The 26,759-nt window shown below is 40.6% G+C and overlaps 1 protein-coding gene across 6 annotated transcripts in view; it reads right to left on the bottom strand.

The window, feature by feature from the left end:
• The window catches only part of PPP3CA (protein phosphatase 3 catalytic subunit alpha), a 207,406-nt gene extending 184,981 nt beyond the window's left edge, over positions 1–22,425 (bottom strand). For 2 of the 6 annotated variants that reach the window (XM_064510526.1, XM_064510519.1), the window contains exon 1: positions 21,727–22,424. In XM_064510526.1, coding sequence (XP_064366596.1) covers positions 21,727–21,784 — 58 coding nt within the window. In that variant the 5' untranslated portion in view covers positions 21,785–22,424. Of the gene's footprint in view, positions 1–18,233; positions 18,300–19,249; positions 19,273–20,182; positions 20,220–21,726 lie in introns of those variants that run through there. The other 4 variants (XM_064510521.1, XM_064510524.1, XM_064510522.1 and 1 more) reach the window with 4 other exon arrangements.
• Between the last annotated feature and the right edge of the window lie 4,334 nt (positions 22,426–26,759).

Below are 26,759 nucleotides of genomic sequence, written 5' to 3' on the forward strand. Positions count from 1 at the left end.
GTGAACTTGTCATCCTGCTGTGAAGAGGTTTTCCTGCAACAAGTATATGTGAATTGCTGGGACTGCGTTAAGCCACCTTACCTAGCAACCACCATTCTGTTCATGCTCAGCAACCAGACCATTTCTTTTTGCATGGCTATCCATCTGATAGCTTTCATCAGCTATTACGTTAGCTGAATTAAATGGAAAACACCATCTCTGTACAGCTAAAGCAAGTGCTTTAACGTTATTAGAGAAGACTGAAGAGATGAATCCACCTCCCCTCATGGCCAATCCAATATCTTAAGTCTTAGAAATATATTTCCTGTATGAAATACTGAAAAACTTCTACAGAACTAGGAGTGATTTAGACAAATATCCAAAAATATCCCTTTCAGCTTACTTTTAGATGATTGTTAGTTTACATATGAAATAATCACAGCTTTTTAAGTGCACTACATAAAAAAAACCCTATCCTAAGATTACGCAGTCTAACTTTTTTACTTTGGTGGACAAATGTTAAAAAAGGACAATACTACTAACAGTCCATCTCAGTCAGAATTCTGATGTAAGAAAAGAATTCATTTCTATGAAAGAAGTCTCACACATAAGGTTTGATCTGACTTTTTGTACGTTTGAATTTCCAAAAAGCTTTCTGGCACCAGACCTCAATCAATGCCAACCTGTCAATGCACGTCGTTTTCATTGTCTTGGTCACAAATCACCACAGTTCAGTTAAAAAAGAGGCAAGAGAGAAAGTGTAAGGATAGATAAAATAGGAGGGGGTTTCTTTGCTGGGCAATGAAACTCCTCCTGTAAGGCAGAATCTCTAACACACAGAATGATCTGTTCTGCAAACAGACATGACAAATCATCTTAGTCCTTCTTTTCATTAGATGCACAAGTCACAGACCATTATGAAAAGCAATTCCAACTTTTGCTTGAATTGCAAAACTGCTTTCTTAATTGTTGCTACATCCCCCTAGGTAAAACATCAAAATTTGCTTACTAGTTGTCTTCTCTAATGCTGTAAATTTGTTACTCTTTCAACTCACAACAGTATTTTCTCCCTCAGAGAGGCAAACACCAATACATTTTCCAGGCACAGCTCTTCCATGCATTCCATGTAGTTTTTTTTTTTTTTTGGGGGGGGGGGTGGGGGGAGGGAGAAGCACACGGGGCGGGAATCTATATAGGAGATTCAGATTTTAGAGTTATCACTTTGTCTTAAAAAAATTATATATTTGAGAAAAAACACACCTTTTCTCTCAGAATTTTTAAGAGGCTTTTCAAAGGGCATTTGTCTTGTGAATAATTAGTCATTGCTATATAAAAACAAAATAACCACAAAGGACTGCATACTATATTGGGATCCAACCAGTTTTCAAATGTTGTGATATTCTACATTTGGCTGAGCGCCTGAGAACATACTCAAGGTCTGAGGATATGCCACAATGATGCACACACTGTTTTAAGATACAGCAAGGACTTTAGACTGTACACCTGAGGTGTTGTACAAATGAGACATTTCAGCCTTTCATGTCTAATTCCCTGTGCTACAGAGACTCTGGATTTTGACCAAGTTAGGAAATTGACTTACACAGAGAATAGAATTGAGACCAAAAGTTGCTGAGACAAAAAGTAACAGGTTCAAATACACAGTTCAAACGTTTAAATATTGTGCTGTGAGCAGCTTGACCACTTTCCAGTCATAACATTTCAAGTAAAGATATTAAAAGGCAGCAAATATTCCATTTAGAAAAATGAGAGGAAAAGCAGAAGCTATGACCACTATGGGGAAGACAGAGAAGAGATTTGCTACTGAAAACACAAAGACAGCTGAATATAGCTAAAGCTCTGGCTTCACGGTAATTGTTCATATTCTCATTTAAATATTAATCCTTGCTTCTGTTCTGGAATCTCAGTTGTGGGGAGACGTATCACATACCTAGGGGATGCAACACATGCTTTAACTTCAGCAAAAGGCAAAGCCGTACAATGAGAGCACAGCTGTGTATGTCACACTGAACAGTTTTATCACACAGGTAGCACCAGGTGGCACTATTTTGAGAGCAGGACTGATTTAACAGGTTGGGACTGTAAGACTGCAAATCAGGAGGCTAAAATGCTATTCCTGACTGCTGCTTGTTTCCTACATGACCACGGGCAAGCTGCTGAGCATGTGTGGACACAGAAAGGGAAGTTAAGTTCTATCTCAAAGAACAAAAAACACAACTTGCATATTAGCAAGAGTATCAGCACAACAAAATACCACCTTTTTCTCATTCACTTTGACATGTAACATCATACAACAAACTCCAAGAATTTACAGTGCATTTTCAGAGAGAAAATTCACAACGGATCTCAGTATATGTGTTAACTTCCACCAGGGCCACCTGATCCATTCCTCCCTCTGGGTAGCCTGCATTGAGAACAGGAGGAGGATGCCAACACGCAACAGTAGCTAGAAACAGAAAAACGTAACATTCCTTTTCTTCCTTGGCAGAGGTTAAAATGAAACCTGACAGGAAATAACAATATATCAGCAGGGACTAGAATATCCTATTGTCCCTTCTTCCCACTCTTCTTCCTTTCCTTAAGTCTATCCCTCCCTGCAGGACTTCTGCTAATCTCATGCCCCTCTACTCAATAAAATCCTCAAACATCTAAAAACCTGAATAACGATCCACAGAGGGATATGAAGAAATATATTTACAACAATCATGTAAATATTTTTCCCCCAAATAGAAACACTGGTTAAAATAAGCAATAGCTAAACATGTAAGGTGAGCCTCGGTTATGCATCCCATAAGTCAATAAGCGTTAGCTACATGGAGATCAAAAAAGTAAGAGACAGATAATGAGGTGGTCTAAGGGAAGTAACAAGATGTATGTTTGTAACACCCTTTTTTGTTGTTTTGTTTTAACCCTTGAAACAATTTCTGGTAAATCTACTGTAAGAAAAATAGAAGTCCATATTGGATCATATTCCGCACAAAAAGGAAATTAAAAGTTATTTAGGACTAATCCTTCTGGCTGTTTTGCAAGGCGTAGCAAGGAACAAAACCAAAAGGGAAGCAAAAGGAATACGACTGACCTCACTGAGTTTTCCTCTTGGGAGGACTAGTGGGCTTGCTTCCACTATTCTTTTTAAGAAAACCTTGAGGTAGTTTATATACATCAACATACAAGAGACAACTTTGGGGGGAGGACAGTGGACTCCTAAAAAGACTGGAAAATGGAAAACTCTCAGAGGTGAGATATTAGAGAAGATAAGACTTCCCAGCCAGGCAGCATAGAGAATCCCTGAACTCTGAAGGAAGTCAAAAGCCAGATCATCACACATGCAGGCATGATGTGTTTCTGTAAATATATCTTTTCACTTGTTGTTCATATGTCATCTTGCCATAGAACCTGAGCTGAATTAAACAACATAATTAGCATCTCTGAAATGAGGTCTATGCCTTTCCACAGAGTTCTTCATTTTGCTAGGATTTACAGCAATCCACTTGGACTTTAACAGACAATTGCTAGATTACACAGAAGAAGAGGTCAAAGAAAAGTGTTTCTTATACAGAGTTACAGAAGGCATAAAATCTAGGACCATCCTTAACTTCTGTGGAAGAGAGGGAGTTTATTTCAGTTTCAGCCTATCAAAAAAGGAAGATTTATCTCCTCTTGCTAAAGGTATCTTTTGCACCAGAGGAGCAAAATCACCCATAAGGAGCCTCATTTTTGAGCTCTAGGCTCCAGCAACTTCTAAAGGATTCCCAGCATGGAGCAGTCTAGGAGTGAAGTTCCTTTTGCCTGTCACTGGGTGTGCACATTCTTTCACACTGCCTCCTCTTGGGTAGAAAACAGATGCCTCACAATCCAGGTACAGGAGAAGATCATTTATCAGTGCCACCAAATCCTGTCCAGCTAAAATATGAGATTCAGTTAAATGAGTCTGCAGTCAGGGTTTAGAAAGTTTATGATCTTTGCCCTGCGGGCCAGAAAGATTACAACTCTAGTACTTTTGGGCCACCTATTTATTTCTTCTTGGATTATCAGGGTTTGCAGCAAGAAGTAGTCATCGCTTCTGTAAACGAAGTGCTGGCTTTTTCAATCAAGCGTGGCACCAACTGTTCACAGTTCTTACGTGCAAGAGGAAGGAAACATATCAGACTGCCGAGCCTTGCACTGAAATTACTCCCCATCTCCAGCCTGCTGAAAGTAATGCAGGTGGGCTACGGGTTGGTGGTTATTGATAAGTTGGTCCCAGCCAATTGAGAAGGCCTTCCACAGAGTCCTTTTCAGCAAAATAGAATTTGTTCCCTTGCTGCTTGATTCCATTCTCTGGATCAATGAAAAGGTTTGTGACTCTTGACAACTCCCTGATGCAGAATTTGGCAGCTTCAGCAGACACTTTTGGGCCTGTGAAAAAGCTTCAGCAAACTTGGCATAGTTGTTCTTTCCTCCTGCCTAGTTCAACAAGGTATTTTGTAAGTGTCTGCATGGCAAACTTCAGCCAAGAGGTTAAGTTGTTGAAAGGAAAAAAGAAAAAGAAAAAAAGAGAGACAGAGAGAACACACAGGAAGTAAACTTGAAAGGCAAAACTATATAAAAATACTATAGTTTTATAGTAATCACAACACTAAATATTTCAAGTACCATGATTACAGAAGTTGATGACATGCATTCCAGTCATCACTGTTTTCTTGGTACGGAAGAGGAGGATAACATTAGACAGGCCACATTAATGTAGGCTTTATAAGAGACAGATCACCAAGGCAGAAAAACATCCTCCTTTTCTTGAAAAGTTCAGGTTTGCATATGAAGAAGAAAAAAAAAACCATTAAATTACAGGTGTACAAGGTTTTCTTTTTCTTTTCTTTTTCTTTTCTTTTTTTTTTTTTTTTTTAAGAAATCAAAGGGCATTCATTCGGTTTAACTCAGGAACAAATTAATTTATTTCAAGAAAGATTTAGCCACCATCTGAGACCTGAGCCTTTTCGGGGGGTTGGAGGGGGGGGGGGGCGGCAAGAGTTTTGGAAAAGGTTAAAGTTAAAATTGAATCAGTATACAGCACAAAATATTAATGCTATTGCCTAATGCAAGACCTGCCTGGCCACATGATTACTGACATATTTCCCCATCTAAACCAGAAGTTAAAGACTGAAAAAGGACTTGTTGGGGCTTTGAGTAGAAAGCTTTTAACAGTTACCTTTCCGCCATACAGTGATTTGGTTCTGGTTAGAACACTGCCTCTCTTTGTTACAGTACCAATAAAATGGAAGTGCACGTGCACTGAGGATGCTGCTCTATCAGAAGCAAACTAGTAACATGCCTGTATTCACAGTTCAATAGTGAACATCCAACCTGTTCCTATTTCCAGCACTCAAATAAAGGTCTGAAGCACCTGTTTATATTAATAACAAATTCATATTTTATTACAGCATTTCTGTGTATAAGCACATCACCAATATTGATCTGTTTTTTTCTTTGTTATCTTTCAAAAAACCCAGCCACTCAGAGACTTCTACAAGGCAAACGAACACAAAAACATGAATAAATAACTATCTTCTTTGGTGCATTTATCTTCCCGGTGACCCTGTTTTTGTCTATGACACTCATGCTCAGCACTCTTTGCTAGTGAAGGTTAATATCAAATGAAAAGATTTCTCCTTCGAATTACTTAATGGTAAAGTTTCTCTAAATAACGCAGTTCCAAACTAGAGTGTTCCAGGGCAGACTTGTAGAAGAGTAACTTTAAAAAAAAAAAAAAAAAAAAAAAGTATCCTAGTTTTGTAGAAAACATTTGCATTGTTATTGGCGTGGCAACAAAACACATGGAAGGGATAATGATAACCTTCATATAGATTCTGGTTAAGAAAAAGGTAGTTCACGCTCCACTTGTGTTTCTCCCTAGCTCTGAGCAGCACGCCTTCTGACTACTGTTGCATACTGCAGCAATAATCAGTTCAGCCTGTTCTTTCTTAGCATCCCAAAATACAGAAAGTTTCAGAACTAATCCAGCCTGCCCTTCCCTAGATCCCTACCATACTGAAACTTTCAGAAAACTTATCTTACTGCAAATAAGTCTGACAAATCTTGACAGATGCTCATCCACAGAGACAATTGTGCACGTCCAGAAGGTGCAAAATGCACTTCTTTCAATAATGACTCTGAGAATATAATGGCTGCCTGAAGGGATAGCATAAAAACTATTCAGTGACAGATTTAAAGAAGGGCCTGCTACAATCCTTACACTAGATGAGCTTATTCTCATATTTACAGACTCCTGTTTATGAACATATGTTTTTAAAAATAGGCAGCTTTTCCAGAAGACCAATTGCAGAGGTGGTGGTGGGGAACAGGGAAAGGGGGACATCTCAAAAGGAATGGTCTTCACCAAAGTAAAGCAACATACTGGATTGAGATAAATGCAGGCTAAAGTAATTCATGCATTTAACAGTAGTTAAAAGCATAGTCACAATAGCTTTTTGTAGCCTTGTCTGGCTTGACAGGCCATCTGCTCTCACTGACTCTAAAAGTTGACTTGGCTGTTGTGCACATTAAGGGAAGGGGGAAGCAGCATTATTAATGCCATCAATTTTTTTTTTTTTTTAGGAAAAAAAAAAAAAAAAAAAAAGGATAACATTTGTGTTTTTGAAGCCAAAAGTCTTTTGGCTAAACCTTTACAGAGGCTATTAAAATTATAGTCCTGTATCAGGACATGCACAGGAAGAATCCTCTGCCCTCACATAGCCCTTTATTTTCACAGAATCATTATAGAACAAGGGTTTGATTTTGCAGAGTTTTACAGTAAGACTTCATCCAAAAATTTTAGAAGCCACACAAAATCTTCGTTATTTTTTCAGGTATGCTAATAAAATCATTTGTTAGAAGTGTCTTGCATCATACTTTCAGATAAAACATATCATAAATTCAAGTCAGCTTTTACTCTCACCCAGTGTCTCAGAGAGTATCAGGGTACAGTAGCTTCCCAATAACATCAGAACAAGAAAAGAATCTTCCAAATCAATGCTGAAAAAAATGAAAAATCAAAAACATATTCCCTTACAAATAAAGCCATATTTAGCAGTTGTATGATAACGTTTCCTCCATAGTCACTCTAAAGAAGTTTTTCACTATTATAATCCATACAAACAATTTCCTCTGGCGACTGACTTGCGACTAACCACAACTAGCGCCCACTGTACTAAAAAGCCTCTTTCGCATGGCCTGCACCTGAACAAAAGATGATGACATAGCCGTCAAATCAATTTATGTAGAAAATGCCATGCAGCATATCTAGAGGAGATGTTCCTGGAATATCCACCCTTGCTTTGAGTAGATGAATCTGTCATTAATAGAACCTGCAGTTTAAGGAGCTTTCTGTCTTGCTCTTTATTCCCAACTATCTGAAGCATCTACCTCTCCAGCTCTTTTCACATGTTCTGTTGCTAAGATCATCTTTTCAGGTTGTAGTACCTGTGTTGAACCAGAGTCTTTTTTGTTTTTATTTTTTTAAGGGGGAAAGGGGGCAAGCATTTTTAAATGAAACTCTAACAGCCCACTTGTCTTTTTGTAACCAGAAGTCCTCCGTAACAAGGGGTCTTTTGACATGCACCTTTCTAATTACAAATAGTTAGGCCAAAAAATTTTAGCTGAACTAGCAAGTCATTCTCCCAGCTGTTTTTCAGAATGTTGCAAAGACAGTAAATGGATTTAATATTCTTTTATAGGATGCAGGTTGTCCAGCTCTTATTATACAGTATTATCTATATGAGCAACTAGGCAATTCACACATCAAATTACAGTATCTGCCTACCATTTTCCTCAAATGTACTTAGTCAACTAAGCAACCCAGAAAGCTGCATTTTCACTGCAAAAATTTATCTCAATTATCCAGATTATTTATCCATGAAGGTGATCTCAAGCTACAGAACTTGCTCAAGACTGGTAGTTCTACTAACTCTTCTGAAACAATCAGCATACTTGTGTCACATTCAGACTCTTACAAATGCTTATTTTTATTCCCTATCACCCATATCAAGAGATTCTCTCATTGCAATTTGATTTCGCTTTTACATATGCAACATTCAGGTGTTTTCCAGCCCACCTTGCACGGCAATGGGCACCTTTAGAGGGAAATAAAAAAGAGCATGAGAAAGCAGCAGACAGAGAAAACAATATGCCAGAGAGCATTAAGAGCTGAAAGACAAAGCCAATTGTCATCACTACAAATTTCAAAGCTTTTTAACTGATTACCATCACTCGGAGTTTTAATCTTCATGAAAAGATCAGATGAACCAAGGGCTAGTAGAAAATAACCACTTCCTTCCAGTAATTAGAAATTGGACCTTTCTGATGGTCATGTCAGAAGCCCTGGTAATGTCTATCAAAGATGCATACAAAAGCCATTTCCACTGTTTTTACAGTTGGCCAAAGCAAAGTAAAATGGCCATACTTTCTCTCCCTGCAATCAAGGTGCACCAAATTCTGGAGCTACACATGGCTCAAAGTTCTGACACTCATCAAGAGGAATCCATGCAAATGTTTTGCCAGCAATACTATGATCTACATAAGGGTATATCAATTAAAAAAATAATTTCCCATTGTAACAAATCTTGGTGCTACTTCAGAATGAGTATTTTCATGGTGGAGCTTCATAATCACACAAACCATTCTCCCTGTGGAACACCTTACTGGCAGACACAGCCCTTCAATTTTAAAGGGAGAAAGATTTCTGTATTTCATATTCGGTTGAAAGGCCTTTGAACTTGATAAACAGCATTTCCAAGAGTTCAGTAAAAGATGATCACAGAATTCACTAAGATCACCTATAAAAACCTTTTCTACTTCAACTCCCACGAAGCCAGGAGGGGGAAAAAAATAGGGAACTCTAATGCACGTTCAGAAACCATGGCAACTGGATTATAACCAAAAAGGTATCTATAGAGTAGCTTTCTGACTAGCAGTACTTCTAAGATTAGCCTAGCTTAAACAAACAATATCCTGCAGCAAAGTATTGTCTGTGAAAGTACGATATAAGATAAGAAGTTAACACTGCACAAAAAGTTACATACGCTTAAGACTTTAATGACAGCAATATCCTTTGTCTTCTATGTGGTAAACAGCAAACACTATTTACACATTAGAGGTGCCACCTGAGATGCAGGGCTCAAGGGAAGTAGCAGTACCTTGTTAAAGAGAATAGGGATGTGCTATTCCCTAATGTGCAAGCTCTTTACATGTAAAAATTAACTTTTGCATTTACCTTTAGATTTCACACAGAAACTGTGCCTGTTTTGACTATTCAAAGAAAGCCTTCAAATTAAAAACAAAAGTCAAATAATCTATTCCTGTTTACATTGGCAGAGCTCACAATCACTTTTTAAGTTTATAGTCACTGAAAAGGGTACTTTGATACATCATTCATAAAGATCACGGATATGTTACTCCTCCAGTGAAGCGGGGAGAAGTAAGGTTAAACGACAAAGAGAAAACATACCTGGTTAAGGTAGTCAGCTACCCAGAAGCTAACGTTAATCTCTCAAGTGAAGCAAAAACAGGTTCATCCCCATTTGTAGCAGAAATATTTGGGTTTTTAGTTTACTCTTCCTTTTTCTCTTTCAAAAGAAACCTCATCTAGTATGCTCGAAACAGCATCTTGTAGTCCTTTCTCCTCTTTACTCTCGAGAATGTAAAGAAACAGTTTAAAAGTTGTTACAGTTAACAGAAACTATAAGCATTTTATCTTAGGAAACTTCTCTTTAAAAAAAGAACATAGACAATCAAAACCCAATTTAGTGTTCTGCACACAAAGTATATGAGCAACTAAAAGTTTCACCAACTGCCTTTGCCAGTGCTCTACTTGTTGAAAAAGTCAAGCTCCCTTGTAGCTAATTTCACCAAAAGACCTCTCTAAAATCTAAGATATTCACTGAAGCCAATACAACTCATCAGGCTAAGTACACCAAATGCAGCTACTGTGCTTTTGATTTCTAAATTTGATATAAAATTCCCTACGTAACACTGAAAATGCACACCCTTGCCCATTATGCCCTTCATATCTTCCTTCCAATCTCCCTCTCTGTCCAATATACCTTGTTTGGCCATTAAGCTCCCTTCTAGTAAGGGCCGACATACAGCTCTGTTTACCACCAGCCATCACCACCTTGTTTCCCTCTTTTCCATTAACCAAGTGTATACAGAAAGCAAGTTTCTCAAGGAATAAAATATACTTTTATAGAGATATGCTCTATACATCTTTAGTACAACTGGTGTGATTTTAATACGAAGACTTTCTCCATTTCACCAGAAGATAGGTTAACAAAAGCAGTGTCTTGTATTTAAGGCAACTCAGCTGTGTTCATTATTGAGGAAAATTCATTTATATGGGAGCAGCTCATGGAAAAAGATATTTATAGAAGAGAAAGGATGCTACTTGTTTTTTCAGTGCTAGAAAACAAACATACATGTATGGAAAACATTTTAGACTAAATAGCTCAAGACACAGCAATAGAATAGCATAGTATTTCTTGGAAAAAACAGCCACATACAAACAGACTAGTTGGTTCTCACTTGTTAAATGAAAGCATAACAAAGTGCACTTTGCTCAGTATTAAAAATAAGAGATACCACTGTCCTAAGCCACTAAGATCAGCTATAACAAAGTGGTTTAACACACACAAAATCATGTGTTGAAAAGGAAGGCCAAACTATAAGTCATAGGATGAATACTTGATTCATAGTTTATTCAAGCTGATGAAGACATTCCAACTCCCACAGAATTCAGGGGGTTATGAAAAAAGGTCCTGAAAAGGGAAACAGTCCAAGTCACAAACAGCAATGCAATATTTTGATACCTAATTGCCACCATTGTCTGTGAAGAAATCCCTAATGTAAGATATAGAACAAATACAATAATCTTGCTTTCTCATTTTAAAATGGCATGAAAGAAACAATAAATAAAAAATATTGAAGAAAACTAGATTTTTCCCAGCTGTTATCATAAAATAGTACAGCTGTTCATCACTGTAGCTAACGACCAGTTGCACTTTTTCAGAAAATGTGACACAGTATGGCCATTGTAATCCACATCAAACTGAAACTTGGCAACCTTTGTAGAAAAAGACTAAGAATTTATTTAAATTGTCGTGCTTGATTTTTTTTTTTTTTAGTTCTTTTGGTGGGTTGTTTTTTGTGTTGGGGGATAGGAAGAGATTTTTATTTCAATGGTTCTACATTCAAGCCCTCCATTATACTCAACTCCTTAAAAAAAGATGGTAGATGAGAAGTATTAAATTATTAAAATTGCCCTTACAGTAATAAAAGCAGAAGTTGGCCAAGAAACTCTAGATTTGTTCAAAAAAGTATTCTGAGTAGAACAACATCTCAAGTCAGATGTGGATGATAAAACAGCTTTTTCCCCAAGTTGACAAGTTTATGGCTTTCCCCATATAGAAGCTTTTAACTGTTTTCTGAATGGTACTCTGCATGAACTAAATCAGATTTTTCATAAAGATTCAAATATACAAATGCAAAGAAAAGGTGAAGGTGAGAAAAACCCACATATACAGAAACAGAGAATTTTCAAATACAACTCTCTCTACTAGAGCTTTATTCCTTGACAGCTGGAGAAAAAACGACAGGAAAGTAGTATGCCCACAGAAAATCTCCACTAAATCTGGAATGTACTATTCCAAGCCATTTTGTTTGATTTTTAAAGAAAACACACTAGTATGTATTCTTCTTTAGCTGTGTTCCTCCCCTCCAAAAATTATAGACAAAGAACTATAGACCAAAAACAAGTCACGAGCTTCTGTACCATTTTTCTTAGTAGTTAAGAAAATCACTAACTTCTTTAAAAAAATAGCATACAGTTTACCAGTTTCTCCACCTCAGCATAGAAGTAACACTCTCTGAAGAATTCAAAACACCTCAGAAGGACCACCACAGTCATACATAACATGCACCCATCTTCATAGGAGCCAAGCTGGGAACTGATGACAAGCAACAAATAGAGCCTTTTACCATTCTTTCACTGTGGCTAAAGAACAAGAAAATCAAGAAGTAGACAAAAAGCTGTAACTAAAAAACAAGAAGGTTTTATAACAGAATTGCAGCCATATGTATCAGAGGTCTAAGAAAACAGCCAGGGACAGCAAAATCAGATGCAGCCCTGAAAAAGAGAGAGGTATTCCGAAAGCTTTGAATGCTGAAGCTAAAAGCACTAAATAAACAAAATAAAACTGTCCCATAAGCTGACACATCATTGGTTTGCAACACAAGGGAAAAACATATCCCTACCCCAATCAAGGGAGAAATAATTAAATGTGTTCTTATAACCAAATGTAGCAATGTTAAATATGTCAGAAGATGATTTTGGGCCATTTATCTGGACCACAAAGGATTTCTTTCCAAGTGATGGGTACTTCAAAACATGAACAATTCAGAAACTTTATTATATCCGGCCACACAATTACTTAACTGTCACTACCACCAAGTAAAACATAGTTTTACAGCCTACTTTCACCAGACCACTCAAAAAGCTTAAAATAATGATTAAATCCTAGTCACACACTACATTAGGCCAAAAAACATAGCTTGGGATTCTATTAAGTCTACTGAACAAGGCCCAGAGTGAATGTTAAAGACTGTCTGCAACATCACATCTGTATAACCCATTATTAACATGCTATTTTCACTATTCCAATCAGAAGTTCAAAGGGCATTTCCTTTTTTGTGGCAACACTGTGCAGGCTTGATTTTTTTTTTTTTTATATATAATTAGCAAGTATCAGGGCCAATATTACAGCAGAATTTGCTCCACTGCAGGTTAGTTGTACAATTTTTTCCATGAGATTTCAACCAACATAGTCAGCTAACTTTACCTTAGGCTTTTAACTTAATTTTCTAGGCAAACCCATGGCCTTTTCTGCTCCACTCAGTCACTTTACATTGTACAACTAAGAAAAGCATTTTGGCCAGCACAGCTATGGTGCAATAAAATGCCCGAGCTGCATGCCTCCAAAAGATGGGATGGAGAAAAAGAATACAAGTAAAATACTAGCATTATTACACCTATACCTGTTTGCATTAATCAGCAATTTATCACAGTACAGAACTTCTCTTTCTGAAATCCCCACAATGCATCAAACTAAGTATTTTATTAATCCATATATGCCTATTTGAATCATGGAAAAATAGCTACTACTATTGCTAAGATGTATGCAACTGTATTTTTAGCATTCTTTGCCACAAAGCATTTGTGTAATCTCTACACAGACTAGGTTCCTCACTTTTTATCCTTAGAAGTTTAAGGTGGAGGTTTTAAAAATTGCTCATCTGTGGTGAACTTCAGTTTTTTTCAAGCAAATATCATCAACTTCACTAAATGTAGTCTTCCCTTGCTAATTAACTTCTGTGTCCGTTTGCAAAGACACGGAAGCACAAGTGTTTATACTGCCTCTCAAGTTTGTCTTCTCAAGTTAACCAAAAACCATCACCATCTATCCGGGTCTTCTGAGCTTTCTGCAGGCTAAATGAGTCAAAACTGACAGTCATGCTGTGAGTTTTCAGCATTACTGCTAAGCAACCTGCAAGCAGCAACAGAACAGCAGAATTGAGACATCCTTCTGTGACAAGCTGGGAAGAACTTGAGCAGCACACTAGTAGCGGAGCTATTCACTGAAAAGAAAGCTACCGAGTCAGCAGCTGGCTGCAGAATAATAACACAAGCCTCAGGAAGAGTCATAACAAATATACTTCCTTTATTCTCACATGCTTCCCTGGGCACCTGAAGCGGTCCACTGTCAAAGGAAAGACATTGGGTTCAATGAGCCTCTGGTGTTCTTGGGTACATACATCCAGATCACAACTTCCAGTCTGCCCTTGGGCTGCTCAACATACTTAACAATAAGGCACAAAACACGTGGGAAAGTGTAGAAATGAAACATCAACAGCAAAAGATAGAGCATATTGATATATAAGAGGAGAAAAATATATTAAAAAACTCACTAACAACAAAAGGAGGCTGCTACAGAAATCCAGTATAACACAGATTTATTTCTGAGTAGAAAGAGGTTTAGCTGTTAGATAATCCTCAAACTAGATGTTTTCAAAAACTTCATGTAATACAGTATAGAAGGAAAGAATGCCATCTATGCCTTTTGACTTAAGCACATGCAACACACACACCTCATCCACAAACACCCAGGAATTAACTTCTAAATAAAACATCGGCTTCATTTTTCATTTTTAGTGCCTTTCTACTCTACTCCTTCCCCTCTTCAATTCCACATATAAATGGAACTACTTGGAACTTGTGTTGGCATTCTAATTACATCTTAAATAAGATAGTCATGTTCTCCTCATACAGCAGTGTTGCCATGCCAACGTTAACATGCCTAACCTTGCTTATAAAAATAGATATCATAGTCAGTTTAAAATACATGTAAATGACTGTCAAGGAGCTACTACTCTGGAGGTGTTATTTCAATGGTATCAACTTTCTGGTGGAGGAGTAAGTCGGGTAGAAATAAGTAGTTCAGATTTTTATCTTTTAAAGATAAATTTACCATCATAGCATTTATTGTCTCCACGTTTCTCCACATACGATCTTCCATCTTTTCCTCTATTCAATAATTATAAGAAAACCAAGAACCTAAATCAGGTACAATCTCCAGCCATAGTACAACTGAATCAACAACCTGAAAGGCATATTACTTAATGAGCCACACACTTGCATGAACTAGGCTGCACATATGCCAAAGTATTTTTCAGGACAGGAATGATAAATTTCACCAATACTGACTGAAAAGCCATAAAATGGTCTCTTAGGGGGGAAAGTCAAGGTAGAAGACTGATTATCGGAACAGGAAACGATTTTAGTGTTCAGCTGAAAAACTGAAACGATATGCAATTACAACGTGCACTTGACTCATGAAACCACATATAAAAGAATATAAGAAGGCACCTTTTCATGAAGATTATTTGAAGTGGCTTTTACTTCAGAAACTTGTGGCTTCTTCTATGACACACTTGATAAAATAAAAAAGCCTAAAACAGTATATTTGCATCTTAAAATACTCTTACGGAAGAATTTTCACTCACATCCTTTAAAGCTGTGAAGAAGGAACCATCTCCCACAACATGCTGCTTGAACATTGCTGGAAAGCCTTGGAAGAATATTTGAATACAAATGGAGCACCAAATCCAAACTACAGTTCTGCTTTGTACTTTAAGTAGGAGCCACCCAGCAAAATAGAAGAAACTAAAAACAAACAATAAGACTGGAGTATATAAAAGCTACAGGTACTCATTTGTTAACCTTACCCAAAATCACTTTTGACAAAAATTCCCTTTAGAAGTGCCAAAAGGGAAGGATTCCAGGAACTAGGGAAGTCAAGGAACTACAAAAATTATTAAAAATATCAAAGTATGTAGTAAGAGAAAGTACATGTTGCATTTGATCTTCCTGTCATGACATTCAGAGAAAAGTAAGCATAGCCATGCAGCATCTATCATCTCTGAGTAGGACAAGACAATGGAAGTAGATACCATTCAATCTGGGAATGGACAGAAGATTGGAAACAACTGCTCTGTACAACATTCCCCTATGGAAAATAACCTCAACTGGCTCACATTTTCCACTTAAGTTAAATGCTGATAACATCCAGCATGAACTCCTCTTTCAAGCTTCTCACCACCACCAATGGTATCAAAAGCGCAAGCTCTCTTGCTAGGCTGAGCCAAAAAGAGCACGTAACAGAAGACAGCTTTAGTCAATGTGGAATTCAAAATATACAAAAGGCTTTAAATACACAGATAAGGCAGTGTCTTCCCTCACCTTTTATCAATCCTGAGACTCAGCACATTCAGCAAGCCACTCCATAACAGAGAGCATGAGAAAAGTCTCCCATCTACACAGTGCAGTACTAATTACACAAGAAAGGTATCCTTCACTGCGCATGTTTTTTTTCCCCTATGCCTAAACAGCAAAAGATTTATTTGACTCAAGGCCTTATTTACAAAACAATCTCCATGAGTAAGAGGTTCAGTGAGTTCACAAACCAAAATAAATCACTAGCTTTACTATACAAGCATAACTATCAAGCACTGTACAGTAGTTTTGTTCAAGTTTCTCATTACTTCATTCACAACAAATGCTGTATGCGAGTCACACATATACAAATTCATACAGTGCAAGAAACATACAAAGACTACTTATGATACCAAAGCAGCATCTAACCGATAGAATCCATTGGTTTTTACAGGTATTAACTTGGCTTTGACCATGAGATACAAGAACAAAGCAGTTACATACAAGAAAACAGCAAGCCAACCTCATTTTTTCTTAAGTAACAACATGAATACTATCCCAGTACATTCAAGCTTTTTTTTTCTGCCCTGAGCTACAGCTTTACATGGCTTGCTTTGTGACCGTACCAGGGGATCTTTGATTTCTTCATTACAAAGCTGAGGTGGAGGAACATCCATCCATCCAAATGAAGTCAGAAGTGGATAAGGGCAGATAAGCCGCAGCTGTACCGGTGCTACTTCCCTGACATAGCAGAAGGTGGCTTCCCTTCAGCTAACATCACTTTAACATCCCTTAAAACACAGAGGCAAGCTTCCTCAGAGCAAGTGAATAAATTCCTAAGTATTATAAGGATAAATTTAATTAATTAAAACAAAAATAAATAGCATCAGCTTTCCTATGACAACAGGAGCAGCTACTAAGCAGCTCCTTCCTTACTGTTATGAGCATCAGATACTGAATTCTCAGCATCCTCAGAAGAGAAGCATGTAACTGTTTAATCTACTCTCATTACACAGCTATAACTATCCAAGCAACATTGGTCCTTATTTCCCAATTCTTAAAACGACACCAAAATATATACCACATTCACCAACATTACTAACATTTAGGTCATCACACAACTACCTGAAAACCACAAAAAACAGCCAGCCTAGCACAGGCAGGATACATCTATGCCAAAAAGAATTAACATTTGGTTCACTGTAAGGTAGAGGCAGGCTTCTGCAACACATTTATGCTGGCTCATTGGATTCCAGTCTGAAGCAGAAGCCTCCCATGAGGATATAGATCTCCCTGGACTCTAGATGAAAACTCTGAACTTCATTGCTTATTCCCACTATGGACAACAAGAGACACCAGTTTTACCTTTCAGGAATCTGAAATCAATACTGATCACTAACATACTGATTGCAAACTGACATTCATATTATATTACAAACAACTGACAGACTACACATTGAAAGATCATTAATGACGACACAGCATGAAATTCAGAGATATGAATTACGTATTAGACTGGTGTCTAGTTTTTTGGTGTTGTCAGCTCTTGATCCAACTGTGCACACCTAAACATGCAATGCACAAAAGGCAATTACCAACACCAAGAATCAAAAGCCATGACAGAAACCCATCTAAAGAGCTGAGATATAGGGTTTCCCATTAGAACTCTACTTTCCTCCAAAAGAAAAAGAGCAAAAAATCCTCAAAAGTACATAACCATCTGACCAGCATAAAAGGATCAAAATAATCATTGTATCAAGCTAACAGTAAGATATCCAATAAACACTGCCTTTACTTCTTTGTATGACTACTACAGTTCACTTCTGCAGTTTTTATATAGGATTACTGTGCTTTAGAACAGTATTTCTAGAAGGCAGTAATGCAACACTGAATACTTTGAGGAGGTCAAGTAATATGATACAGAGCTTTCCCCTCCAGGTCAGTGGGGTTCAAATCTTGCTAATGTCAGTAGTGACCAAAAGGTGTTGACATCAAGCTCATTCCTCAGAGGTCACAGAACAGCTGTCTGTATTCTCAGTCCAGTTTTTCCTGGACAGGTATCCCCACCTTCACAAGAACAACCAAACCCACACTGTGGCTGTCAAGTCTCAGGAGTTAAGAGTAGTGTGAATAAGAAGTAACCTTCTCCATCTTGAAGGACAACAAGACCTCATAAGTAGAGTAAAATGAAGGTGCCTGTCCAGGTTAAGGCTGCATCATACCACTGACAACAGAGCAAGGAAATTTCATTATGTAAATCTGTTAAGTCAGCATTTTCTGAAACATTAGGTTGACCTGAGCCTTGATCCTGCAACTCTTCAAACATACAGGTTATCTTATTTTCAGTCAACAGAACTATTCACATCATTGTCCCTCTACAGGATCAACATCCACAGACTAAAGGTGAATCATCTAATTTGCATCATAACATGCGTACTACCTTAAGGACAGAACAAAAGCAAATCAGAAAGGTACTGCTCAAGCTGGAACTGCATCCTTTGGATTCACATACAGGATCTTCTTTCCCTGTAACTCCAAAAAAAATACAGTGTTGTCAACTTTACCAGGAGTTAATTAGCTTCTAAAGAAGTGACATTACACACGGACTTGAATTTCTTCTTTATGCTGCTCGTTCATTGCACGACAATTTCAGAGCTGATTTAAATTTCACTCAATAAGCTACCGAATGTAAATATGCAAGAGTTACATAACAGAGGCGGGAGAAGGCCAAGACCTTATAAGCATTAAGGGGCCCCCAAGACATTTTTCTCTTCTCCTCTGAAAAGGACGTGTTACTTTTGATTCAAATCAACTCGAGCACAATTCAGAAGATTCAATAAGCAGTAGGAAAAGTTCTCATCTGTAGAAATATCCCACTTTGTGGTATATTTGATTCTTTCAAACGTTAAAAAAAAAAAAAAAAAAAAGCCCACAACAACCCACCTAACAGGCTGCTTAGAGTCATAAGCAATCTTCATGAAACTGCTAGGACTGTAACCTCCCCAAACCCATTGCACTAATAGTTACATAACAGTGCTTAGCAAGGATGTTCAGAGCCAGCCCACAGTTGTTGTTAGAAGGAGACATCTCCTGTCATGCACCAGCAAACCGACCGGGTTTAAGGGTTTTTTTGTTTGGTTTAGACTGATACATACAACTAGCTCTGCAGTTAAAAAAAAAAAAAAAGCTCTCAAACAGTAAAATAATTATTATTTAAATCCAGAGCCTACATCCATATGCTAAAAGTATTATTTCCTCTCCAAATATAGTTCCATATGAAATTTTAACTTAAAAAATAAAAAGTTATTTTCACAGGTTACGGCTCCCCAAATTCAGAACCTTTGGTTTTCCTCTCTGAAATATCAAGGCTCACCAGCTATTTCCATAAGTGCTTACAGAGTGTTGACTTTTTTAAAATTTTATTTTTAAAATTGCAAGTCTATTTCAGTTGCTCACCTCAAGAAGATACGAATAATGTCCTACAGAGAAAAAACAACAGTTCTGGTTAATGAATGAACTCAGAACACAACCTTTTCTATCTCTGTTACTATTACCAATTGTTTTCTTGTTGGGTTTCTGAACAGTAAAAAAGCATATATGGGAAGGCAATGTAAAAGTGCCTACAATACAGTAAATAGTCCTATTAAGAATCAATTTACTGTGCATTACTCTCTACAGGTGCTATTTTAAAGACCTTAACAGAATTTCAATATTGAAGAAAACAATGAACTGGTTAAATAAATCTTCATGTTTTCTGTGAAGCACTCATAAAAAGAGTGAACAGTGACTAGGTGAGCTGAATAAACAGACACCTAAGCAACATGTATGGCATGACTTGTTCTTTCCTTCAATAATTTAACTCAGTCTAAGAAAGTTGATTTCTGTTTTAATTACATTATAAAAACATCTAACTACACATATCATTAAAATTTCTTAGAAATGGTGTTTCGAGATTATATATTAGCACACAAGCAATTACTGATAAAGTGCATTAAGATGCACTGAAACCACCAAAGGTTTTGTAACTAGAGATAATAGGTCAACTTCTGCAGCAGTTCTTAGTCAGGCAGAACATCTACCTAAATCAAAGGAAGTTTTGCCACAGCAAAGATCAGGCCATTTGGTCATGTTTTAGGACGAGGTCAGACCAAGAAAGTCACCCAACTCATGATCACAAGAAAATCTTTTCAATACAATGGTCATTTTTATACCTGCAGAAGACAAGCATCATCTAAACTCAGCTGTTCAGCTGTTCAGGCTTCTGAAGCCTACTCTTAGTGAGATGTAACAGGCTGACTACTTAAATGAGCAATAAATATTCCAGATAGTAGAAGTTACACAAGCAAATTCCTAAGTCATTAAAAAAAAAAAAAAAAAAAAAAAACTTACTTGGCTTGTAACTGCATTTCTTACAACATCTGAAGATCTGCAATTTCATTCGGAAAGAAAAAAATAAAGAAGGGGGAAGGCAAACGAAGGCAAATGTAAATATAAACACAAATATAAATAATAGGCTTTTCTGAATAATATATACATTGAGTGTTTAGTTTTGGCATATGCTCACGTAGACACAAAAGCGTACATATTCCAAGGCCATTTTTATTTCCAGTTTCCTGGATTCTGGAAGGACACATACTGCATCTGGGACGTGTGTCTTCCACCATAAAAATCTGTATTTGTATACTGGTTACAAGCTAACTCGATGAAATACCTTGTATCTAAGCGTATCAGGCTGTATGGCGAGTACAGAAGAAAAAAGCCCACTAAATATACATACCTCCTATGTACTGAGAAACATTCACGTACAATTTAAATCAGACATTACCCAAATAAATAAGACCTGGGTCTCTACCGCAGGGCACAATGTGTTGTTAATCTCAGCTAAAATTTGTTTACATGACTGAAGCTCACAACACACACATACCTTTTAAACAGAGCCAAATCAGGGAGATGATACGGCTTTGTGCCCAGCACCCCCACGCCCCAGCCCCGCACATCTGCGCGCACACACACACGGCAGGCACACAGCATGCCCGCCGGATAACTTCACATCCAACCAGGCCAAACCGCAAGTACAAGGCGGCGAGGGCGGAGGAAGCGGCGCTCGCCGCCTTGCTCAGCGCTGGTCGCGCAGGACGCCGCGCGGCGCCAGGCACACGCGTGCCCGGCTCCTGCCCACGGCCACGGCCCCCCGGCTCCGCAGCCGCGGCCCCGGCAGCCCCGCCGCGTCTGGGCACCGCGGGCGGCTGGGGCAGCGCCGCGCGGCGGGGCCGGGGGCAGCGGAGCGCAGCGCAGGGGAGCCCCGGCTGGCGGCGCGGGGAGGTTTCCAGGCATCCTGGTGCATGCGGGGAGCCGGAAGGCAGTGACAAGCGGCGGCGCAGCCTGCGGGCGGGCGTGTGGGGGCGCGGGGGATGGCTCGGGGGAGCGCAGTCCGGAGGAGGAGGAGGAAGGGGGGATGCCCGGAGGCGCAGCTAGGCTGGGGGAGGGGGCCGAGCCCTGCCCCCCTCTCCCTCAGGCACTCGGGCGAGCGAGGAAGCTGGGGCTCCCCCTCTCTCTCAAGCGAGCCCTGTGCAGCGCCTTGAAGGCGGAGAGGGGGGAGGCGGCGGGGGGGGGGGGGAAATGCTGCAATGTAGCACCGGGCAGGGAGGGAAGGCGGCGAGGGAAGGAGCAAACCGCCCGCCGGGGTTTCGGCGCAAGCCCCCGCGCCGAGCCGCCGCCAACGGCCCCGCGCTTCCAACCGCCGCGGCGCGAGCCGCCGCCAACGGCCCCGCGCTTCCAACCGCCGCGGCGCGAGCCGCCGCCAACGGCCGCCGGGAACCCCACAGCCCGGCGGTACCTGCCGGGGCGGGGGAAGGGGACGCGGGCACCGCACGGGACGCGGCGGCACGACGCGGCGCCGCGGGGGTCGGGGGCCAGCGCGGCACGGCACCCACCTTTCACCACCCGGTCCGTCGTCGATAACTTGGGATCAATGGCCTTATGCTCCGACATGTCCGGCGGCCGGGGAGGCGGCAGGGCTCTCCCTCGCGCAGAGCAGGCACGGGGCTGAGGCGGCGGCCGCTGCTGCAGTCCGGGGCTCCGGCTCCTCCGCTGTGGCCAAAGTTACCGCGTCCCGCTGCCGCTTGCTCTGCGCCGCTCTGCCGCGCTCTGCTTTCCTCCTTCGTCTTCCTCCACCCCCGTCCTCCTCCTCCTCCTCCTCTTCCTCCTCCAGTTAATTATTTCTTGCTTTCAATCACGCCTCGCGGTTGTTTCAGATTGCTCGGTTTTTTCCCCCGCAATAAAAAAAAATAATAACAATAACAACGGCGACAAACAACTGTCAAAAAGCGGCGGCAAAAAAACCCCCCAAAATTAAAACGAAAAGCAGTAACAACCAGGTTGCAAACGCAGCAGCCCTGCGCTTCCTTCCTCCACAGCGCAGCGCTGGCGGCTCCGGCTCCGGCTCCGGCTCCTCCTGCCGCTGCCGCCGCCGGCCGCCGCCGCGCTGGCCCTAGTCTCCGTCCCCCCTCCCCCCGCAGGGTCTCTCCCCTCACTCGCACCGGCACCGGCACCGGCCCCGCCGCGCTGCACACGCTCCGCGGCGCAGCCCCCACCCCGCCGCGCCGCTCCGCACCGCCCAGCCCCGCCCAGCCCCGCCCTCCAGGCTCCCCGCTCCCCCCCCGCGACGCCATTGGCTGGCGCCGAGCTGCCAATCACTGTCAGGTAGCGGCCTCCCGCCCGCCCCAGCGCCGCCCAGGTGCGCCGCGGGGCCCCGCGGGCCGCCCCCGGGGCTCCCCTGGCGGCGGGGCCCGCCCGGCGCCGAGCTGCCGCGGTGGGGGGGGGGGGGGCGCGCGCACACACGCACACGCGCGCGCACACGCACACACACACACGCACACGCACACGCACACGCACACGCACACGGGCAGCCCCCGGCCCGGCTGCCGCAGCCTGGCGTAGCCCCCGGCCCGCCGTTGTCCCCCGGCGCGGACCATCGCGGTGGTCAGGCGCGCGGGGTGAAGCGCGCGGTGCCCCCAGCTGCAAGGCGAGAGCTGTGCGTGGTGTCTCTTTGGGGACGGGAAAGCAAATTACATCCGTGACAGTGTCCCCCCGTCCTCCCAGGCAGCGTAAATATTGTTTCGGGCTTGTTTATACATGCAGTTGTTCAGGAGGAGCTATTCCTGACTAATTTCATGACTAATTTCCAGAATAAGGCTGAGCTGTTCCGGTTTAGTTTAACACTCTGTGAGTTTAATTAAGGAGGAATAGGGCACACCTATTCTGGAAGGGAGATGTTTATAGAGTTGCTGTTGAATAATTTCTGTGTAGACAAGCCAAGAATCAAGACACCTAGCCTGGTTCCCCATTTCCCTCCAGGGTGATGGACGAATTCCTTGTTGTGCAGATATTATTTTCTTTATGGGTTTGTAAAACAATAATACGGCAGTTATGACACACGCTCCCTGCTTTGATTTGCCTGACATTTTTAAGGGACTTTTTGTTGGCTGTCCTTGTGGTATTGTCCCTGAACATGAGAAGACATTTTATGAGACTGCCATTCAGTACAACAGCACGAGTTTCCAGCTCATGCAGCGTGGTGCGACCATCCTTTTGTCCCATGAGCATAAACTAGCTGGGCAGCAAACTTGACTTCCTAACTGAGATGCCTACGCATGATGGCAACACAAAAATATAAAAGAAAGCTGGTGCTCAAACAAGGTGTTTTACATATGCCCAAATAAATTCTGGAGCCCAGGACAAGTGTGCAGAAGACTCCCTATATGTTAGGAATCGTTAACCGAAGCAGCAAGTGCACAGAAGAGTCAGGACAGACATACCCTTCATCGCTGTTGCTGGGAAGCACTGTTTAGCGGCACTTGGTGCTCGGACAGGGAAGGAAAAGCAGCACGTTAGGAATGCGGCATGGCCAGTCAATTCAGGTATTGCGAGCACATTGTGGGCCACAGCTTCATGAGACGCGGAGGACCAGTTTGGATCCGTTCTTCTGTGACTGCAGGCTGTTTGCATGAGTCATTTGGATTCTTGATAGGCTGCAATAATAGAGACTCTGGGTCTCTCGAGCTTACACTTGCTCCCCCATTAGTCACAGGACAAGACTTTAGCTCTGACTTTTTAGCAAGAAAGAATGATTATTGCTGCTGCTATATAAGGATATTCAGTGTCATAACTGCAGCATGTTTGTAGTAATTCTGAAAGTTATCCCTTAGGACATTTTTATAAACCATCTTCCTTTGCTTCTAGATTTTTAATCATAAACGCTAACCAGGTTAGGTAGTTCTTTCATTTTTTCCTAGGGGGGGCCTTGATTATGCATTTCGTTTTCCTTTCCAAGGTAGAATCCCCATTTCAGGTAATTTTTTCTTTAAAAGTTTTCAAATTATCTTTTCTTAAGACAAAGGTGAGTACAAATGCCAAATATCATCCCACTTTGGCAAGATATGATATGGCCAAGATTCAGATCACAGGTATAAGACCTCATGACTGCTCTGACATGGTGTGGTGCAATCTTAACCTTGTGATTTGTTTCAGAAGCATTTGCAAATTCCTTATCCTTGCTGTAAGAAGGGGAAAGGATGAAGAGAAGTATCGTAGACTTCCTCCTCCTTTGTTTCTTGTAATGACGATAGAGTAGAAAAATTCTTTATTTCAGATATATGTTAGTAGTAAAGGTTGTGTAATAACTATTCCGTATTACTTAAATCTGTCCTTTCCCCCCATCTGCACAAGTGGCCCAACAGCTTTTTCTCACTTTTTCCCATAGAGGGGAACCTCCTTTTCCCATAGAGCGATTTCTTTTGCATGGGATCTGAGTCCTGTTAGATTCCTTTTCTCACTGAACAGTAGGAGGAGAACATGAAGATCACGTCTTTGAATGGAAAGAACACAGTCTATGGATTTCTGGGAAAATTCTAACACGTTTGACTTCCTGAATCACAAACCCTTAGTAGCATCATTAGTCATTTCATCTCCTGGTAGAACATGTGCCCTGCATGATAAATTGGAAGCTCTGATCTTCTGAAGAGCAGTCACTTCTCATCACAGATTTTGGAGACAGGGCCTATGAGAGATGGGGGCTTAAGGGGGAGGTGAGAGAATTGTTTCAAGTCTGAAGTCAGTCACTCCCTACCTACCTCTTTGCTTCAGATGAGTGACTGTTTTCCATTTTAGCTAAAATATGACAATTCTTTTAAGCACACAGCAACTCCAGAAAGCAAGAGCATTCAGCTGAAATGGAAGGAAGAATAAATGCTCGTACAATGAGAAGACAGTCATTTTAAGCCAGAACTTCCTAAAGACGTGCAGACTAACAGATTCCAAGCTTTACCATAGGTCCCATGAAAAAATAGTGATCAAGTTGTCTGGACTTCATTTCAGCAGCAAGATTAAGATTATTCTCTAGAAATGTAACCATATGTTTGCACACTGGCTCAACCAATTAAATACTGTTTAGAAGTATTGATTATAAGAAATAGCATTTTAATTTTTAATCATTATTATTAGAGGAAAAATTGCTATAACTACAGGGAGTCTGTCCTGCGTGCTTTCAGCCCCTGGAAGTTCTGGCTTCACATAAAATGAATGTCAGCTTGACAGTATCTTGGAAGTAAAGGTGAGTTTGAGAGTGCTCTTGAGTATTATGATGGCTGCATACATGCAACGAGGTTAGTCTGGATATTGGTGCTGTCTTAGCTGATTATTTCCCCAATTTTTCTTTAAAGAGAGACTTGTAATTGTTTCAGTTTACTTCATTTCAAAACAAAAGTTAAAGGGGTTTCTTAACATCTGTGTATCTAAGTCTACTGCATAGGCCATAATGTCTATAACATAGTTGTCTACAAGATTAAAACTGTCTACAAGATTAAAATGTATTATCCTGTGTCAAGAGTGCTTCTTCAGGAGATGCTCAGTAATAGAATAAATACTCTATTACAGCCCAAGACTGAAATTTGCAGTGCTGACCACAGGCACCTGAAACTTCCAGAAGATCTAAATTCATCTACATGAGACAAAAATAAATCTGATAGCAAGTGAAGGCAAACAGAATTGAGAACAGCTCATTGAATCATCAAGAGTGCTGTATACTAATATCGGAAAGCCAAACAATTTATCAGTTCTGCACATGCCATTTGGCTCCATCATATCCAGAGCCTAAGAGTGGAAATTTGCTCCAGTGTAGAGAGCCTATGCAAAGGACCATACACCAATTTAAATTGCCCTTGAAAGGGTCAAGGGGCATCATCTGAGGATTTTCCTGACAAAAAGTTTCCCGCACTTATTCTACCTCAGTACACAAGAGGGAGCTAGATAAAGAGCCTGTAGCAAATAACAATTCCTTGCATCATTTGAGCACTTTCTGCCTACACTTGCAATGGGATAGAAAGTTCAAATGGGAAAATATAGCGACATAATCCATCACCAAATGTGTTCTCTCGCTTCCCCGTATGAGGTCTTCATGCATCTGCTGCAGGTACTTAACCTGTTGCACGGTCAGCCTCTCTAGAGTTTTGCATGTTTTCCACTTGTTCGCATCTGTTTGGCATTTGGCTTAGCTATTTATATAGGTTCTGGATTTGATCCTGAAGCTTTTAGCAGAATTTATATATACTGTTAATGATACTGTGCCCGGTTTAGAAAACAAAGAAAAACAGATAATTCTGAAGAGAGTCATGGGGAGGATGATACCAAAATGGATTGTGTTAGAATAAAATGAAAGCAATGGCATCAGGAATGCCGGAGAGGAAATGCAGCTTAACTCCAAATTCCCAGATCTTGACTCAATATGGAAACAGTAACAAATGGTGCCATGCGCAATAATACAGAGCTTGACCAACATTTAAAAAGAGTCAACAGAGAGATAGTACTTGAAAAGTGCACAAGTGAAAGAAAAAAACCTTGCACCTTAGAAAAAATTATACCCCCTGCAAAAAGACTGGCCTGCTTACAATAAGTTTCAGTACAAAAGAAG

The sequence above is a fragment of the Dromaius novaehollandiae genome, chromosome 4 (assembly GCF_036370855.1).
Source record: "Dromaius novaehollandiae isolate bDroNov1 chromosome 4, bDroNov1.hap1, whole genome shotgun sequence".
In the NCBI taxonomy this organism is placed as follows: Eukaryota; Metazoa; Chordata; class Aves; order Casuariiformes; family Dromaiidae; genus Dromaius; species Dromaius novaehollandiae.